Source organism: Pongo pygmaeus, chromosome 1 (genome assembly GCF_028885625.2).
Source record: "Pongo pygmaeus isolate AG05252 chromosome 1, NHGRI_mPonPyg2-v2.0_pri, whole genome shotgun sequence".
NCBI classification, from domain to species: domain Eukaryota; kingdom Metazoa; phylum Chordata; class Mammalia; order Primates; family Hominidae; genus Pongo; species Pongo pygmaeus.
The window spans coordinates 175440489-175460476 of record NC_072373.2 but is presented as its reverse complement, the minus strand read 5'-3'; the positions used below and the strand labels follow the sequence as shown (position 1 = coordinate 175460476).

The window sequence follows — 19988 nt, the reverse complement described above, 5'->3', positions numbered from 1 at the left end:
TGAGCCTGCCTCCCATTCTATTCAAAGTCTCACTAAGATAAATGCATATCTAATTGCCTCCTTTGGAAAGGCTAATCAGAAACTCAGAAGAATGCAACCATTTATCTCACACCTACCTGTGACCTGGAAGCCCCAAGCCCCCTCTCCCACTTTGAGTTGTCCTGCCTTTCCAAACAGAACCAATGTTCATTTTACATATGTTAATTAATGTCTCATGCCTCCCTTGTTAAAAGTGAAAGAATTGAGTAATGAATGGGATAAATGTTTTAGGTAAACTTTTTGTATAAATTAAAATCTTAAAGTTATTTTTCATGCTCATTTAATATCTGGGTCATTTCCAATTATGAAAGGGTTGTGATATGGGGAAATATGTTTCTAAAATTGTGGAATTATTCTTATCTATAAATGCCCATATCTAATAGTTCAGGATTTCTTGCTTTTAGGGTTTCACTAAAATTTTAGCATAAGAATTCTAGTTAACACGTAATTCTTTGTACAAAATGTGCCCAAAAGGGTTATTAGTGAGAAAAAGAATAATTTTGTCTAATTCAGAAGTTATCCAAAAGTTAGTTCAAATTACAGATTTGAAAAGGTTATTTATGAAACAATATAGTAAGGAACCATTAAGTAGGGGAGAAAAACGTGGAAAAAGTTTAGATAATAAAATATTCTTTAAAACCTGATAAAGAATTGGAGACATTTGACTAATTAACATTTTTGTAGTTAAAGCTGTCTTGATTAAAATAAAATAAGAAGTATTGTAGAAAATGCATCAGCAGTTTGGCAATTCTTTTTTTTTTTTAATATAGTTAAGCATGAAGCCAGATTTAGTGTGGAGCCAAATTTGACATACACGCTTGCATTGCTTCACACTTTGTTTACTGTTTGTGTAGATAGCACCGGTGCTGGAGTACTTATTGGTCACATGCATTGGCAGTTTGGTAATTCTTTTTTTTTTTTTTAATATAGTTAAGCATGAAGCCAGATTTAGTGTGGAGCCAAATTTCACATACACGCTTGCATTGCTTCACACTTTGTTTACTGTTTGTGTAGATAGCGCTGGTGCTGGAGTACTTATTGGTCATGTGCCTAAAGTGAATTTCTTAATTGCACAGGATGAATGATGTGGGTTTTTTTTTTTTTTTTTTTTTTTTTTTTGGTGGGGGAGCTCTGTGTAACACTGTAGCTTCCACAGTAAATTAAGTAGAAGAGATTTAGGGTTGTTTTCCTGTTTATTAATTTTTGCTTCTAGTTTTCATTTGTTTGCTGTTTATTCTCTGCTGGATTTCATTTATGTATGCATATATAAAAAACCATGATGTTTTTTAGCCTGGCGTGGTGGCTCATGCCTGTAATCCCAGCACTTTGAGAGGCCAAGGTGGATGGATCACGAGGTCAGGAGTTTAAGACCAGCCTGGCCAAGATGATGAAACCCTGTCTCTACTAAAAATACAAAAATTAGCTGGGCATGGTGGCAGGAGCCTGTAATCCCAGCTACTTGGGAGGCTGAGGCAGAGAATAGCTTGAAGCCAGGAGGCAGAGGTTGCAGTGAGCCAAGATCGTGCCACTGCACTCCAGCCAGGGTGACAAAGCAAGACTCCATCTCAAGAAAACAAACAAAACAAAACAAAACAAAAAACCATGATATTTTTTAGTTTTTAGTGGAAGGCTCTTATTTTGTTCTGTGAATAGTTATTTTTGTTTCCTATGCATTTCTAGCAAGTCATCCTTTGTTTCATCTATCTGGAATTCCTAAGCTACCCTTGTCAGGTCCACAGGAATTAATGGAGCACACTAGCCTTTTAACCTTAAACTAACTTTTTGGATTTTAGGGTTCTTGATACCTTAAGTGTGTTGAGTATACTCTTGTAAATAGAATTTAAGACACATTTCTCTCTCTTTGCCTAATTTCTCCAAAATTTATAAACTATTTGTGAATATTCTTAATTCATGGCAATATGTTTGTCTGCATCCAGTCAAACAGGGTCTCCAGGGCTGCTCAGGGAGAGAGAGCCCAGAAACCTGGCATGCCAGCAAAAGGGTAAGAATTTCTTACCAGTCAGTCTCTGGTCTCTTTCTCTCTGTGCAAACTGGTTAAATGAAAGGTAAAAGTCACTGTTTATTTCCTCTGTAAGGTTTTAAATTAATTGGTTTAATAATAATAAGAGCTTAAATCAAATATTTTGTCAGAAACATAAAAAGTGCAATGCCTTTTATTTAATTCATGTGACTTGAGTAATTTTTGGGAAATAAAGATGATTTTAATGATTATTAGTAGAATACAAATGTCTTCAAAATGTAAATATGTGGTCCAAATTATGTTCAAATATTAGGTTTGCTAAATGCTTTAAGGTCATAAGCTGCTTGTATGGCTTTTGAAAATTGTTTAACTCACCTCCTTTACAACTAGGTAAGGCCTGGGGACATGTGGAGTTGGCTACACCCCTAGCTATGCTGGAAATAATCAGACCTTATTAGCACCTAGCACATAATTCACATGACTTACTAAATTTTACATTAAAATTAAAATTGGTAAGAGTCAGCATTATAACATGCAATTAAGACTACTAGAAACAGTTTTACATGCAAGGTGTGTAAGGACAGTAAAATGTGTGGTTTTTTTTTGTCAAAGTTTATAAAAGGTTTTTCCTTCGTTAAAATTTCTGAGTCATCATTTTGGCAAAATAAATAATTTAGTTTCAAAATTGTCTTTCTAATGCCTGGCTTTGTAGATGGATCAGAGGCCCCTGAAAACATCCAGAAAAGAGGAAAACAGGGTTATTTAACATGTTTAGGTACATGGGGTTGCCAGAATGATGTCCAATCTTCTTTAGGTTATATTTTTGTAAATAATGCTAATATATGCTCCAAAATTGTATGAGATTTCTAAAATTCTAACTTCTAAGTGTATTCTATCAATTAATTATAATTATGGTTATTATGTTAAGTTATAGTAAACCACAGAAATAACCAAATTTCCTCGTATAAAGCTACTAAACCAAGTAGAAAAAAAAAGTAAATACCAAGAAAATACTTTGTCAGATTTTCATGTTAAACCAGCTGATACTGAAATTGTTTGAATATACAATTTGAATAAACTTCACGGTCTAAGTTGAATTACCTACGATAAACCATCAGTTATCAGTGCTATGATTTAGAAAAACAACTGGTACTCAAGAGGACATTAGTCTAATGTTAATTAAGCATGGCCTCCTGGAGAACCAGGATGATCACCTTGTCCTCCCTGAGTCCTTAAAGATTTTGTTATAAAAGTTTTGCATTCCATGACTCATCATGGAAAAGATAAAATAATCCAAATTAAATACATTGGTGTGGTAACTTACAAATTACAAAAATAGTTTATAACCAATGTTTAGTCCCATATTCCTGGGAAAACAGTTAAGCATCAGGTACACTTGGTAACCTGATGGGCCATTTAAACATTTTATAAAGGAATTTCATTCAATTGTTATTATCAATGCATGCTTTCTGGTTGTATAAAAGCTTTCCCATGCAAGAGGGCTGATGTTATAACAGCAGATCATTATGCTACAGTGTGTTTTCACTAGGTAAAGAAAGCTTTTTATGGTTCAAATCTTTTGGGAAGGTCAGAGAAAGAACTGTCATTGCCATCCACACTACAACAGAACTTCGGGACCTTGAACTTTGGGTTCATAATCTCACAATTGAGAAGGGCTCTCCATATTCTTGGAACTGTATACCCATTGGAACCCTTGAGGTTTCTCCCCAGAGGAGGATGGCATCCTTGATGTAAATAGCTTTTCCCAAGTTCACAGATTAAGACTTCTACTATCATGAAACTCTCATCTATAAGTATTTCCCTTGCTTATGCCTCTCTGAACAATAGAAGTAGAAAAGAGGTCTGTCATGTGCCCTTATGGGGTGTATTTTTATTTGTGAAGGAGTTTGCAGCCAGGCTTATACAAGAATAAACTTATACTTTGATAGATAAAAGATGAAGGCCCAAAGTAGGTGAGAAACTTTAATGGTACATATGTTGCCTCATAATCAGTCAGAAACAAAACATTGGTTCATTCCTCTTAACCCATATCATTGGTTAAAGAGAACATTGCCAGGAGGCCTTCATTCTTCTAGAAGGGCATCATTTGTTAGGTCCTTTTTCCATGGTTTAAAGTAAAAGAAGCAATGATTAAAAATGTATCCCTTATGATAGGCTCTATAGCAAATTCTACTGTAAAGGACACAAACTAAATTCTCTTGTGAAAGTTACGATAGAATTGGCTGAACAGAGAAGTATCTGTGCAGCTGCTGGCACTCATGGCCTATGGAGAAAACATCTGGTATTATAGAAATTCAGTTGTAGTGGATGAACAACGAAACTGCTTCTTTAAGTCAACCTTTGATCTATTTGGTTTTAGGAGGTTTGGTTTATGGGGACCTTGGGTAAGAGGCATACTCTGAATTCTTGGTATTATCCTCCCAATAGTAATAATAATAGTCTCCCTGGTGCTCTGTATTCTCTCAAAGGTTTTAAATGCTTGCATGCAGCCATCTCTAGAATGTCATATGGTCTCTCTTCAACTGGTATGACAAAAGCTGAAAGAAATGTACAACCATGAAGACACCATAACCCATGAATGGCAGGCTGAGACCGGAAGCCAAAAATGATAGTAACTGAGAGTGGTGCTAAGGACCTAAGTTTTGGTCACACTCTCACCTAAGTGAGAACCTGACCAAAAAGGGGGAATATTTTAAATAAAATTCTGGGAGGCTATTGTTTTGGACTAAGCTCATGCACTAAGCCCCAACAGACCAAACCAAACAAAAATGGAGTCGCTTGTGCTAAGACTTTAAGGAAACACAGATTCTAGAACAGACCAGGTTTTGTTTTTTCTCCTGCAAATCTCTATAACAAACATTCCTGACAACAGAGGTATCCACCCCCTGAAGTTCCCATTAAATCTTTTAGCCAAATTCATTTCTTCTCTCTTAGAGACCACCAAGCTTTAGATGATCATGCAACAAAGGTTCCAGTCAGTTCCACGTGAAGACACCACCCCTGACCATCAAGAGGCTACCCTGCCTCCACTAGACAGAGCAGGGAGAAAGTTTTGTCATCCCTAATAGATAGGGACTATGCCGCAAGCCAGCATGAAGCAGTTACAGAAAAAAGACGATTGGTCCCTCTGCCTCCCATGAAGATTTATGGGGATCACATCTCTTACAGAGGAAATGAGGCAGGAAAATAGGGTCTGGAGGCAGGGAATTTAAGGCAGATTCACGCTTCAGCTATGACAGGAAATATCCTCTCCATAGGGTAGATGCGGAGTAAATGACTATGTAACTTTACTTCACCCTCTTCATTTATATAGGGCGTACACCAGCTAACAAATGGAATCCTCTAGAGGGTATTTAAACTCCCAGAAATTCTGTAACAGGGCCCCGCTCCCACACTGTGGAGTGTACTTTCATTTTCAATAAAATTTCTTCATTCTTTCTTCACTTTGTTTGTGTGTTTTGTCCAATTCTTTGTTCAAGACACCAGGAACCTGGACAGCCTCCACCAGTAACAATAGGGCTGAGGTTGACAAACCCTGATTTCTGTTGTTTAATTTTTTTTTTTTTTGAGACATGGTCTCACTCTGTTGCCCAGGCTGGAGTGTAGTGGCATAATCATGACTCACTGCAGCCTCAGTCTCCTGGGTTCAGATGATGCTCTCGCTTCAGCCTCCCAAGTAGCTGGGACTACAGACACATGCCACCACACCCAGCTAATTTTTGTATCTTTTGTAGAAACTGGGTCTCTCCACGTTGCCCAGGCTGGTCTCAAACTCCTGGCTCAAGCAATTCACCTGCGTTGGCCTCCCAAAGTACTGAGATTATAGGCATGAGCCACCACACCTGCCCCATGTTGCTTGATCAACCTTGCACTTTGGAAATAAAACCAACTTGGTTGTAATGTAATATTCTTTCTATGTATATATTACTACATCTAATTTTCTTTTTTTTTTTTTTTGTTTTGAGACGAAGTCTCGCTCTTGTCACCCAGGCTGGAGTGCAATGGCATACTATATCTAATTTTCTAATATTTTGTTTAGGATTTGTATCTATGTTCATGAAAGAAATTATCCTATATTTTTCCTGTCATGTAATGTCCTTGTCAGGTTTTGGTATTAATGTTGATTTGGCCCCATAAAGTGAATTGGAAAGTGTTCCTTCTTTTTCAATTATCTGAAAGTGTTTGTGTAAGATAGATGTGTTCTCTGACTTCCTTTGTGATCAGACCTGCCTCTGCTCACCTCTTCAAGCCCATAAGCCATTGATGGGCTTCATCTGAGCCTGAGACATTTACTGAACCCAGTTATAGCACTAAGCAAAATTAGTTTCTTTTTTTTAAAATATTTTAACTAAACTCTTTATTCTGTACAACTGTGAAATACAGATTTTTACCCTTTTGGCATTGCAGACTGACAGATTTTCTGGAAACTGTATTATGGTTTGACTGGAGGGGAAAGAAATACAATCATGCTGGGGGTCAGATCTATGACAGGAGGGGAATGCAGCCACCCAAGGCTTAGCACACAGGGCAAAATGACCCAGCAAAACCCATTTCTTTGCTCAAAGGCCCCTCAGGCAAGCACAACTGAGGGCTGGTAAATAATTTTTTTTTTTTTTGCCATTAATTCACAACTATTGCTAAAAAATGTGCACCAAAAGCGCACTGTTGTATCCAACAGATAGAAAGGACTTTTTAAAAAAAGAAGCTGGTTGCTCTCTGAGGAAGGGAGAAAGACAATTTCAACTTATTAGAAATGTGGCCACGTCTTTGCTCACTTCTTCAAAGTGCAGGTGGCAATGGCCTGTCCAGTTTCCAAAGGAAGCTGACTAGCAGTGAGGGAACCCTGTCTCTGCAGTTGTGAAATCAGAGTATCTTAAATAGTAAGGTATGGACTTAGGCCCATCAGCTGCCCCCAGCCGAACCTGTGAAGATGTAGAAAAGAAAAAACCTTCCCTGCCTCCCTCCCTAGTCCCTGCTATGGTGGAGGCAGGCCACACACAAGCTAGGGAGGCAACTGGACTGGAATCAACTGCCCTCTGAAGGCACTTGTGCTTCTGGCTTCATACAGGAGGCTAGTCTTACAGTTTTATTGGGGTGGACCATTGATTTACTCTGAATACAAATGACCTTGGGGAGAATCCAAAGTATTTTCTGCCAAAAGTTGAAGTGTTTATCCCCAATAAGTTACATTCTATACAAGATCCAAATGATTCTATGAAAGTGTTAGATTGTTAGAACAGTGAAAAGAAGATCTGGATACAGGTACAACAAAAACCTGCATATAAAACTTTGGAAAAACAAATATGTATACTTCAAGGATATGAATATCAAATTAACTCACTATGATCTCCCTTTATTCTGACACCATAAATTTTAGGTAACATTTGAATGAAACTGAAATTTCATCATGGTCTTAAGTTTTGATGGTGTCATGCTGCTCATCCAGAGCAAGAACCTGTGGTCTCAGCTCGCTTTGTGTAAATAAAACTGGACACAGTGGAGGAAGGAGTGAAACGGCTGCACCTCCCTGGGGTTGCCACAAAGCCAGGACATCATAGGAGGTGCAGCATCGCTAGGCATGGGCTGCACAAACTCTGGCCCAGCAGTCCAAGTGCTATGATCCAGCACCTGGAATTTCAACAGATCTTCCTACAAGAACACATCTGAGATGCAATATTAAAAACAAGCCCAACATTAATCTTTTATTATGAAATGGGCTGGTTCTCAAATTGTGCAACAGCAAATTCCCATTAAAAATAACTGTCTTAAACGGTGAAAATGATTTGATTTTTTTATATGACAAACTTGGAAAAAGCCTTCATATCTATTGCATGAATGGAATGTACTCTTTTAGAAAAGCTACAGAGCGTGTGGGTTTGAAGTTGAAACAGAGACAGTTGTGGCCCGACCGAGGTGTCTCTAACAAGTGCTAATGGACAGATAAGGTCCTTTGAAACAAAAGGAGGAAGCAAAGTCTGCACTGGCCTGTTGTCAGTCTTCTGTACATCTCGAAAGGCATAGTCTGCTTGGGGCTGTTCTGCTCTTGCACTCTGCTTCCCTGGGGACAGCTTAATCTACACATGGAGACTGGTTTCTATATTACATCTCGATTAGTCACTTCAATTGAAAGATAATCTCAGTCCATACCAAATCAGCCGTTAGAAGTCTTGCTCCCATTGGGGCTCAGTGGGCTTCCTAGGACTACTCTTGGGGCCATAGAGGAAGGTCGTAAATGAATACCCGGGAGCATTAGCCCACCCTTCACGTGGACTTCTGACGGTAATGGAGGGTGAGGTCTCCACCGCTCTTCCATATGAAGTGTTTCACTGTTCGAAGGTCCATATTTGGATCCAAAACCTGGTCCTGGCACAAAAGTTCAATTTTCTCCTCTGCCAACACAGCAATATCTTCTTCTTTTTCCTGTTCTCCTGGTTTTTCATTATTAGAAGAGCCAGTAGTTTGAGACTCATTATCCAAGTTGATAATTTTTTCATAAACATGTTCCATAACTTTTTGGACTTGGAGCATGTCACTAGCAGAGAGTCTATCTTTTTTTAAGGTTTTTGCTCCTGAAGATGCATGAGGTTGGAGGTAGAAAGGAATTTTGTTGAATTTGGGCATATTTTTATCCACAGTGATGTCAATTACCCATTGTGGCATTGTTTCATTAAGAAGCATAGACTCAGTCTCACCCCCAGAATCTCGGCAGAGCAGCCCGAACAGTGTGCGACCTCCAGCTTCACCAAAGATCACGGGTGTGTGTGGGGGCACTTGAAAATATCCATTTCCCTTCTGCACTCGGTTCTCCTGCTCCCCATTTACATGGTTTACTTCATTTTCCTCTTCATCCATTGGATTCATAGGTGTTCTAGGCCAATATTCCAGGAGTGCTTGGAGTAAAAGTCCTCCTAAATTCAATTTTGGATCTGACCCATCAGGGCTGCTGAAACCCGCATCTTTTGCAGAAATCCAGGCAGCAAAACAATCACTTTCATCCAAAGTAATAGTTAACATCCCTGTTTTTAAGTCTACTGAGAACCAATTTGGCACATACACCATTTTAAATCTTTTCTTAATTTCATCTTCAAAATCTACTTTGCCCAGATCTTCAACTTTACATGCCTTCAATACATCCCAATATGCCACATTATTATTGGTATCTTTGGTTAATATATGTCTCTTATCATTAAGAATGTGGCACTAAATAATACTAGCACCCCCCCTTAATAACCTGGTCAGGTTGTGTACAAAGAGGTGTTATAGGATTTGTACAGTCATTGTCATAATCTCCAGAGGCTCTAAAATTATGAATTCCTTTCAAAGTCCATTTATTTACTGTAGACTTAGTTGTTGCAACCCAAATTGCAGGAGGAGGATCAGCTGATCTATCAAGCTCCATCTTGAGAACTGGTGCTTTTTCTTCACAAATTAGCACCCGAATGTCAGGGTTTCTTAGGTCTGTACAATAAATCTTCCTGTCCCTTCCACCAGAATACACATATGTGAAGGCATCATTGACTTGCAGCGCCCAAACACCTTCATCATGGACTCGGTATGTTGCTATATATCTCTGCTGGCCAAGGGACCAAAGGCGAATTGTCCCATCAGAACTGCCTGAAAGGCATTGCGTGCCATCTCTGTTTAATAGCAATGCCTTCACATTATCCATGTGCCCTTTAAGCTTCATTAGTTTTGCACATGTTCTTGGATCCCATACCCTTAACACCTTTTCAGTGGACCCTGATACAATGATTGTTCCCAGTTGATTCATGGCCAGGCTATAAATGGAATCTTTGTTTCCACTTAAAGAAGAAGTTGTGACAGTGTTATTTGAGGCAGTCAATGCTGTTAGAGTATTCACATCCAAAAGGAATATTTATCTGTCCAACCCAGCTGATGCTACTAGTTCTTTATCCTTGGCATATGCTAAGGCCTTTACGTAATCCTTATGTGTCCTTAATGTTGACATGCAAAATCCCTTGTGTGCATTCCATACTTTTACTGTTGTGTCAGAAGAAGCAGATATTAATGTTTTCCCATTACAACAGAGTACAATGTCATTTACCCAATCAGTATGGTGTTCCATAGATGCTATATACGGATCTTGCTTGTGCTGATTGACACTCCATATTCTTATGATAGAGTCTCGACCGGCTGTGAAAAGTCTATTTAGTGCTGGATCCAGCTGCAGAGCATTGACTCCATTTCGGTTGTACTTCTCCACTTCATCTTGAATAACATAGGAAACCTGCACTTTCCTCCGCCCTGCTGTCTTCTGCCGGTGATGGGCCGCCATCTTGCACGTTACTGTTTCTTAAAGGTCAGAACTCACCTGACCCTACTGGACCCCTGCAAGGCTGGGGACAGGTAGAAAGTCTCGCTTTGCCCTCAAGCCTAAGTTTTATGATCTACCTCAGACTTTTATCATTTTGGCAGTTATTAGGCACTGACTCAAATGCTAATAAAGTAGGCTACCAATTCCCATTCAGCCATTGTTCCTGGTCTATAGCTGCCTTGGGCAGGAACCCTATGACAAGAATAGGGCAGGATCAAGACACTCTTGGGACCACTGCCATAACACTATCATAGCAGCTCTGAAATCTTACCTTTTACCACTGTTATCTACTGTGTCTTCTATTGCTAACTAAACTTTTAATTCCTTTGCAGGAGTGGAAAACCTTTTCCATAGCTTGACTGTCAAGACAGCTGGGTGGGTACAGGAGGGGAGAACATAGGTTTTTGCATTGGACAGACCTGGTTTAAATTTTAGTTGTACCACTATTAGTAGGGTTACCTGAAACAAGATATTTAGCTTTTCTAGTGGAGCCTCTGTTTACTCATCTGTGAAGTGGAACTAATAATGTCCACTTCAGTGCTGTGTTTAAGAAAAAAGGGATTTGGCCGGGTGCGATGGCTCAAGCCTGTAATCCCCGCACTTTGGGAGGCCAAGGTGGGTCGATCACCTGAGGTCAGGTGTTCAAGACAAACCTGGTCAACATGGTGAAACCCCATCTCTACTAAAATTACAAAAATTACAAAAATTAGCCACGTGTGGTGGCGGGCGGCTTGTAATCCCAGCTACTTGGGAGGCTGACGCAGGAGAATTGCTTGAACCTGGGAGGTGGAGGTTGCAGTGAGCCGAGATCCTGCTACTGTACTCCAGCCTGGGGGATAAGAGCGAAACTCGGTCTCAAAAAAAAGAAAAAAGGGATTCATTAAGGGGTTTAGATGGTGCACAGCCTCAGAGGGCTGAAGACACAGACACTAGGCTGAGCTTCTAGAAACAGCTCTCAACGCCAGCACAGAGCTGGCCCACCCAGGGAGCTGCTGCTTCTATCCTAATCAGGAAGACTGCCCTTGACAACGAGGAAGCAGTGCTGGACCCATGCCCACAAAATGTCCTCATCCTTCCGGTTTCTTCACTAGACTCAAAATCCTATTCATGTGCAACTGATTGGAGAAATCAAAATTGCATTTGTGACGTTAGCTGCAAGCAAGTCTGGAAAACATGGTTTTTTGCTTTCCAGCCTTTGCATGCTGGGAAGGGGTTGGAACTGGGGATGAGCAAGCCTATTCACTGTACCCACTACAGTTGGCTATCCTATTTTCATACTTGTTTCCTTCCATGGCTGTTTTGGGCATCTGTGTTCTCTGGCCCTGCTAATGAATCATTATTCTTGGTCAGTTATGACAACCCTTTTCCTCTTGCAGCTAGGGGTAGTCAGGTGACTCAGTTCTGACCAATGAGAGTAAGGAGAAGTCTGCTGTGGGGCCGTGGGTAAAGGCTTCTGGGAAGGCTTTTGCTTTTCAGTAAAAGGGACAGCTGTAGATTGATGCTAGCTCTTCCCCTTTTGTTCTGCCTCGAATGTCTGGAGCTGTAGCAGCCACCGTGTCAGCGTGAGGATGAAAGGCCAAAGAAAAGGCTGGCAAGAACAGAAGTATGGAAGATCATAAGCTCTTGTTGGCAACGTTGAGCTGCTGAGCTAACTGGAATAAATGCCTCCCTCTAGACTTCTTGAGAAAAATACATTCATATTGATTTAAACAACTGCTAGTTGACTTATCTGTTGTAGCTGAAAGTATTGCTGACTGATAGATTCTTCTTCCTCTTAGCAAAGATGCGACTGGACTGCTGATGAAGTGGTCAGTCTACAAGATTAGATAATTCACAAATAGACTTTTAAGTCTTCCATATCCCCTCTTGAAGCTGAAATTTCCATAAGAACAAACAACGCTGCCTTTCTCTGGGGAAGAGGGGAGCTTTCTAGGAGTCTAAGAAGAGGGGCTGGTGGTGTGAGCAGGAGATACCTGTGACCCTCCATCTTCAGAGCCCAATCAGGGGGTCAGTGGAGAATGGGGGATCTCTGAGAGCATGGCTGAGAATTAGAGGAAATGTTCCAACAGTCAGCGGCATGGTGACCAGCCCTGAGGTCATGACAGCCATGCCTGACCAGAGAGGAGGTGCTGCTGGGCAAGTGGATGAGAGACAGAAAAAGTAGAGAACAGAGTTGGTCCCTGGGACCAGGAGAACAGTGTTGGGGAGATGACACCCAAATGAGGCGACTCAGGGAGAACCGAGTTTTCCAAGTGATGGCCTCAAGCACTGCTGTGTTCGGTGCCCGTCTTCTGGTCTGCAAAGTGTGGGAGACAGAGGATTGAGGCTGGCTGTAAGAACCAGGGATCAAGTGGACATTGTGTAATTTAAAAATGTTTACCCTCTCTGCTTGCTGTGAGCTTCCACCCATTTCTCGTTGATCCACACAGCCAGTGAGTGCTGGGTTCCCAGCGGGCAAGGGATATGGCAGTGGAGGGAAGACTTTTTGTACAGGCTCAGGGGCAGGAGAACCTTAGGTTCCCACTTGATCACAGCTAGAGCACGGGGTTCAGGGGAAGAGATTGAGAATCTGGAAAGGCACTGCAGCCTGGTTAAGTGGGAAAGAGTCAGGCTGTGGAGCCAGACCTCTGACTCATCTCTGTGGCCTTGGGCATGTCACTTAACCCCTCGGAGCCTGTTTCCTCTTCTATGATATAGGCACAATGGTTCTTTCCTCTTGGAAAAAGTTTAATTGGGATAACAAATAACCAGGAATTGTTAATTAGGAAAATGATTATAAAATAACTATCATATTTTATGGCACATGATAGGGATTCAAGAACAATTTAATCAATTCCAAAGAGGCATCTTCCCCCTAAATTTGAATATTTCTGATACTGAGGTTCATTGTTAAGGCCTAATTGGCAGCATCCTTTCTTTCTTGGTGGCACATGAACTAATGGTGTCATGCAATTGATGCCATCTTACTTTCAATAAAATATGGCAGTTCTTTGGAGTATCTACAATAAAGATCAGAAAACTTTTCTGTAGAAGTTCAGATAGTAAATATTTTAGGCTTTGTGGGCTGTATGGTCTCTGTTGTAATGACTCAAATTTGCTCTCGTAGTGCTAAGGAAGCCATAGACAATACGGAAATCTTAAATGAGCGTGGCTATGTTCAATAAAGCTATTTTTGGACACTGGCTTTTGAATTTCACATAATTTTTTTTTTTTTTGAGATGAAGACACACTGTCACCTGGGCTGATATGCGGTGGGGCAATCTCGGCTTGCTGCAGCCTCCATCTCCTGGGTTCAAGTGATTCTTCTGCCTCAGCCTCCCGAGTGGCTGGGACTACAGGCGCATGCCACCACGCCCGGCTAATTTTTGTATTTTTAGTAGAGACGAGGTTTCACTATGTTGGCCAGGCTGGTCTCGAACTCCTGACCTCATGATCCACCCACCTCGGCCTCCCAAAGTGCTGGGATTACAGGTGTGAGCCACCGTGCCCAGCCGAATTTCACATAATTTTTATATGTCATAAAATATTATTCTTTTGATGTTTTTTGTCGATGATTCAAAAATATAAAAACTATTCTTAGTTCACAGGCTATACAAAAACAGCCTGGATTTGGCCCACTTTGCCCGGACCATAATAATATCTATTGGGAGATAGCCAAGAATTGCTTTTCATCAATGTGTGTGCTTTATGCTTCTGTGACTACCTGGACAGTTTCCAGAACACTTTCAAGCCTTACCAGCAATGATTTGTAATGGCGTTTGGGGGTATCAGAGGCAATTTGAATCTAGAAACTCAGCTTGGGTAGACTGGAATCAGGGATGTTTCCTGGAGGAGCTGATTCATGAACTGAGTTTTGCAGGATGAATTCAATGTGTGCGGTGCAGCAGAGAAACACAAGCAAAAATGTGGAGCAACTCTGTCCACATGTGGAGTCAGGCATGGCTAGATAATAGGTGCTAAGGACAAGGGGCCAGTGCAGAGTGATAGGCGCAGAGCATGCTGGGCTTTGGAAGCCAGGCAAAGACGTTGATTCCAAGGCAGGAGCTCTTCACTTGAGGACCATAGATTGGGCTTTAGACAGTCTACATGTCTCTTGTAATTTATGCAAAATCTGTGGAATGCTCATTTTTCTAGGAATAAAGTCTATGCCTTTTATCAAATTCTCAAAGGGGCAATGTAATCACCACTAAGAAAATAAGATGACGGCACTAAAATGAGTGAGGAGTCCTTTGCGATAGACATCATCAATCTGGATGGCTGGCTGCCTTGGTCAGTTTCCCGCATCTCTAGAAAGGCCCTGATATGCAGGGATGGGCCCCCATTGTCATTTCTTTGCTACATGACTCTGCTGCCTGGCCATAGTTTATTGGTCCAGGGGTGGGCAACTCATTCAAGTGATTGTCCCCAGAATTTTTAAAACCTAGAACAAAAGGTGGTAGCTGGTATTGGAGGTGACAGCTAGATGAAGATAAGGAATATACAGCTTGAGGGTGATAAGCAGCTAACATTACCCATCCCATAGCGGAAACTGGTATGAATCAGGAGAGAGTGAAACCAATATACCAGGAAAAGTAAAAACACAAAACTTCAGGTGAGAATTCTGGTGGTATTGAGTCAAGGTACCCTGGCTTTCATCCCTGACCTTTTTCATGGTGACCTGAAGTAGTCCTATGTCCTAATATTAAATCGGTTCTTGCCTAACTTTAATCAGATTTGGTTTCTGGCAAATTAAAGAATCCTAAGCAAAGGAGGTGGCACGATCAGGGTAGCTGCCATGAGGGGAATGAACTGGAGTGAGGAGGCCAGGGACCAGAGGGAAGTTATTGCAGTGGTCCTGCGGGGAGATGGCTGTCTTGGTATGGACAGCCAATGAATGGATAGAAAACATATTTCCAGAGCAAAATCAGCAGACATGGTTATTGATTAGATATGGAGCCTGAAAGACGGGAAGGAGCAAGGGTGGGTGCTGGAACCGCAGGAGGGTGATCAGGTTACGCCATATGATGCTGGAAATCCAGGATAATGGGTTTGAGGCTCTAGGCTGGATATGAAAATTTATCATCTGAGGAGTAGTAACTGAAGTCATGGCAGTGAATGAGGTTGTCTAGGGCAATGTAGCAAGGGCCATCGCATGCTCTGCCCAGTCCAGCTCAGTCAGTGGACACCTGGTCACCAAAGGAGGGGGTCACAGAACTCTACCCAGAGCCCTGTGAGGGCTGGGGGGCAGGCTGTATGGCTGTATATTTATTTTGGTGGTTGAGGGAGCAGTGACCTCATTTGCAGGCATTGGAGAAGAGGAAGCTAGGATTCACTTGGCTATGTATTCCTTCTTTATACCTTTCCCTTTTTTTCTTTTATTTTTTTGTTGAGACAGAGTTTCACTCTTTGCTAGGCTGGAGTGAAGCGGTGTGATTTCGGCTCACTGCAACCCTCGCCCTCCTGCCCCTCCCGCCCCTCCCGCCCCTCCCCACCCCCGGTTCAAGCGATTCTTTTGCTTCAGCCTCCTGAGTAGCTGGGATTATAGGCGCCCGCCACCATGCCCGGCTAATTTTTGTACTTTTAGTAGAGATAGGGTTTCTCCATGTTGGCCAGGCTGGTCTTGAACTCCTGACCTCAGGTGATCCACCCGCCTTGGCCACCCAAAGTGCTGGGATTACAGGCATGAGCCACCACGCCTGGCCGGTATACCTTTTCTTTTTTAAGGGCAAAGTAGCATGTGACTAAGGAGGTGTTAATGATCTGTGCTTGGTAGGAAGAGAAAGCGGGCTGGTGGGGGACATGGGATTAGTAAGGGCAGAAAAAGTGAGCCAAAGGAGAGATTGGGAGTGACAGAAAATCCCCATCTAGCCCAATGGCGATACGGTGGGGGAGAAGCAGAGCCCAATGTGTGCAGGGCCATGCTGTGAGGTGGAAAGAACGCGGACACAGTGTACGACAGATCTTGTTTCCATTTGGGTTAATTCAGCCCTCTGAGTCTCAGTTTCCCCATCTGTGAAGCAGGAATAACAGCAGTTGTGGGGATTACAAATAACCAGTCAAATTCAGGTATTCCTTGATATTTGAACTGTCTTTATCTGAATACTTATGATGATGACTTGCAAAGTTATTACCTATGATTCACTGCCCTGATTGAATACCTGCCTGACTAGTTGACTTGTATGCCAGTGACAACATGTATGTTGTGGGTGAGCTCTGGTGAGCGTTATGTAGTGTGTACCGCAGTCCGGTTTCAGCTCTTTCTCCCTTTATTGCATTGTCCAAATGTGTTGGGCATCATTTGCTGGCATCTTCCTCACATTATAAGTGCAAATATCTTTTAGGAAAATGCAAAACCAGGGAAGAAAGTGAGTGAGCTTAGGTGGCCTAGAAACACTCTTCATTAACAGAAAAAGCAGAAGTGATGAAGAGTACTGAGGGCAGGGGCACGTGCACAGAATGAGGCTGGTCATGCACGTGCCCATCACCCACGCCTGCGTCAGGCAGGCAAGCTATGATGACAGGAGAATGTGGCCTTGACACAAGCAGATTAGTCGTATGCAAAAATGCAATGACCAGAGCATGGTCCCAGAGCTGTACAACTGTAAGCAAAGGAAAAGCAAACAGATATGCACTTGGATTTTTTTTTAACCCAATGATTCATTTACGGCTTCAGATAATGAGTCAGAACCAATTTACTTCCTGAATCTCAAATGTCAAAAAGAAAGGGTACCCCCAGTTCCTGGGATGTGGACACGGACCAACCTTAGGCATCTCACCTACCACTTATAGCCACCACCTCCTCCTCTTGCCCCTGTACCTCACGGAGGAAACTATTCTATTGATTAGTGTGATTTTCAAATTGGTTTATTTATGTATTTTGTTATGCTAAGTGGCACTTGTAGTCAGTACATGTTTAATATACCATTCAGTGTAATTTACATTACAGTACATGTTCATTGAAAGAAAATATAACATGCATCTACTACTGTACAGTATCATTATGTATCAATAACATCAAATGAGGTCAATACTTTGTATTATATAGAGATTATAAGGCTTCAGATTATGTAGAAATCCTTAGTTGTTTGTTAAATAGATGTTTAAGGATGTTTTACTGCTATTTGGACAAATTGGCTGGGCTTTTTAGGTGGGCTGTGAATATAATATTAATTTTTCTATTTAAAATAATGGAACATAAGCTTCTGCTGGCCAAGTTTTCTCCAGCTGCCTGGGAAGCCACAGTGGTTAATGGACCTCCAAATGTTCCAAAGAACAATCTGGAAGCTTCTACAGTGATTGAGAGGAGACAAACACATCCTGGAACTGTTAAATGACCTAACGAATCTGGCGCCAGAGTCCCAAAATGTCAGAGGCAGGGGTAGGGGGACCTTGGAGAGCAGGCAGGCCAACCCTCCCCATTGGACAGAAGGGAAAACTGTGGCCCACCTGGGAAGGGACTGGCCCAGGGCTGCATGAAGAACTGGTCATTAGGTGAAGCCAGATTTCCTGCCCCAATGCCAGTGCCTTTCCACTCATCTGGTCCATTTCAATTACTGATGGGGAAACCGAGGCCACAGAAAGCAATGACTTACTTGCCCAGGGTCACTCTGCAGGCTAATGGCAGAATCAGGAGTAAATCGGCATTCAGGCCTGTCACCATACTTGGACACCATCAAGCCCAACCTGTCGTTCAGCTGTTGAGAAGCCAGGCCTGGAAAGGGGAGCAAGAGATTGCATTTCTACCAGAGTCTCGTTTTGCTGCCCCTGGTGTTCTGGGTTGGGTGAGTGGAGGGACAGATAGAGGTGCCATTCTCTGAGCCTGGAGAAGGCTTAGAGGGAAAGGATGATTTGGTCTGAATGGGCTGAGTAGGAGGTTCTTGAGGGACATCAGCCCTTGGGTGAATGGGGCTCTATGGGGAGGGGGATTTGTGCATGGGGCAGGGGTTGAGGCAGGAAATGGGGTTCTTCAGAAATCCTGGGGTAGCAGGCAGGTGATTCTAGAAGAGCCTCCAGATGCTGACTCAACAAAATCCAGGATTTCTATTCAATTTGAATGGAAACTTGTGGATTAGTGAGTTCAATTCAAAATAAGAGGACGGAGAAGAGGAAGAAAGAGAACTTAGCCCCAGCATAGAGTCTCAGAACTTGAAAGGACACCCGACTTTTTACAGATCGGGAAACTGAGACTGGGAGGGTGCAAGGACTTGGCCAAGGCCACAAGTCACAGTCAGGACCAGAACCAGCCCCTCCTGTCCAGCTATCTTCCCACCCATCCGATTTCGGCACATTGAGATTTTGCAACACTGACAGCTGGGCTTGCTGTGTTTTTTAGAATCTGTCAGCAGAGGGAGCAGCTGGCTCTTTCCCGGAATCTGAGCCTTTTCATGGGTCTGCCTGAATCCCTGAAGTCACTCTTGGAGTCCAGGCTGTCACCAGCCCTCTCCATCCACAGACCCTCCCGGCTCTTAGCTCTTCGTCTTGGTTCCCAGACAAGATTTCCTCCTCCCACTGGCATGCAGCTTCCCCAAGTTCCAAGTTCCAGGGCGGCCCTCCCAGAACAGCAGCCCCAGAATAGCCCTGGCCGACACACTTGGGCAAAAAATGTATTCCAAGGAAGCCGAAGCCTTGAGGTTTCTAATCCATTTCTTACCCACAGACTGTCATTTCCTTTTTTAGAGCATAAACTCAGAGGACGCAGCTACTTCTCTCCATGAATAGGCTGTCTCCCAGGCACAGAATTCCAGGAACCAGCAGGGCCTTTCAAGGTTGGTTTCAAGGGAAGAGCGTGTCCCTTGCAGGGTGGCTGGAGCCAGCTCCAAGAGCCTGAAAAATCATCTTGGCACCAAGTCTGATGCAACTCTGGACCCAACAGGAATCTTGGAGGATTTCCCACAACCTTAGTCATTCACCTTCAAATCATCCACACTGATTCAGCCTCTCCTTCACTGAACAAGTATTTATTGAGCACCTACTATGTGTAACCTGCTAGGCAATATAACTTTTTGGATATAGCAGATTAAACAAAGATCGCTGCAATCACTAAATGAATATTTTGAGAGGTGGATTGTAAAAGAGACTTCTGTACTATTTTATGTGTACATAGAATCAAGTGGGTATAGAACTTTGGTGTTGGATGGACCTGAGTTTAAACACACTCTGTTCTGTGATCTTGGGTAGTTATTTGAATTTCTCTGAGCCTCAGTTTCCTCAATCCTTAGGTGAGAATAAAAATTCCTACCTTATCCAGAATCAGTTAAATATAGAGTTAGCCATATGACCCAGCAAGTTCACGCCTAAGTTACATAACCGAAGGAAATAAAAACATATTTTTTATCTTTCACATAAAAACTTGTATCTGAATGTTCACAGCTGCAGTATTCATAATAGCCAAAAAGTAGAAACAACTAAAATGTCTGTCAACCAAACAATAAGTAAACAAAATGTTTTATGTCATACAATGGAATATTACTCAGCAATAAAAAGGAATGAACTGATACATGCTTCAACATGGATGAACCTTGAAAACATTATGCTACATGAAAGAAGCCAGATCACATATTGTATGTTTCCATTTATGTGAAATGCTTAGAATAGGCAAATCCATAGAGACAGAAAGTAGATGAGTCGTTGCCT

General features: G+C 42.0%; 1 protein-coding gene and 1 long non-coding RNA gene across 2 annotated transcripts in view; both read right to left on the bottom strand.

Annotated features, from left to right (window-relative positions):
• Positions 1-19172, bottom strand: part of LOC134738615 (uncharacterized) — a 30751-nt gene extending 11579 nt beyond the window's left edge. The window contains exons 1-2 of the long non-coding RNA XR_010124479.1: positions 19006-19172; positions 17948-18066 (exon numbers count right to left, since the gene is read on the bottom strand). This is a non-coding gene — a long non-coding RNA (uncharacterized LOC134738615). The remainder of the gene's footprint in view (positions 1-17947; positions 18067-19005) is intronic.
• Positions 7934-10341, bottom strand: LOC129035537 (WD repeat-containing protein 48-like). Its single transcript, XM_054486015.2, is given in 2 exon segments — positions 7934-9262; positions 9264-10341. Coding segments are annotated over 2 exon segments (1509 nt in total). The 5' UTR covers positions 9813-10341; the 3' UTR covers positions 7934-8302.
• Positions 19173-19988: the final 816 nt, after the last annotated feature.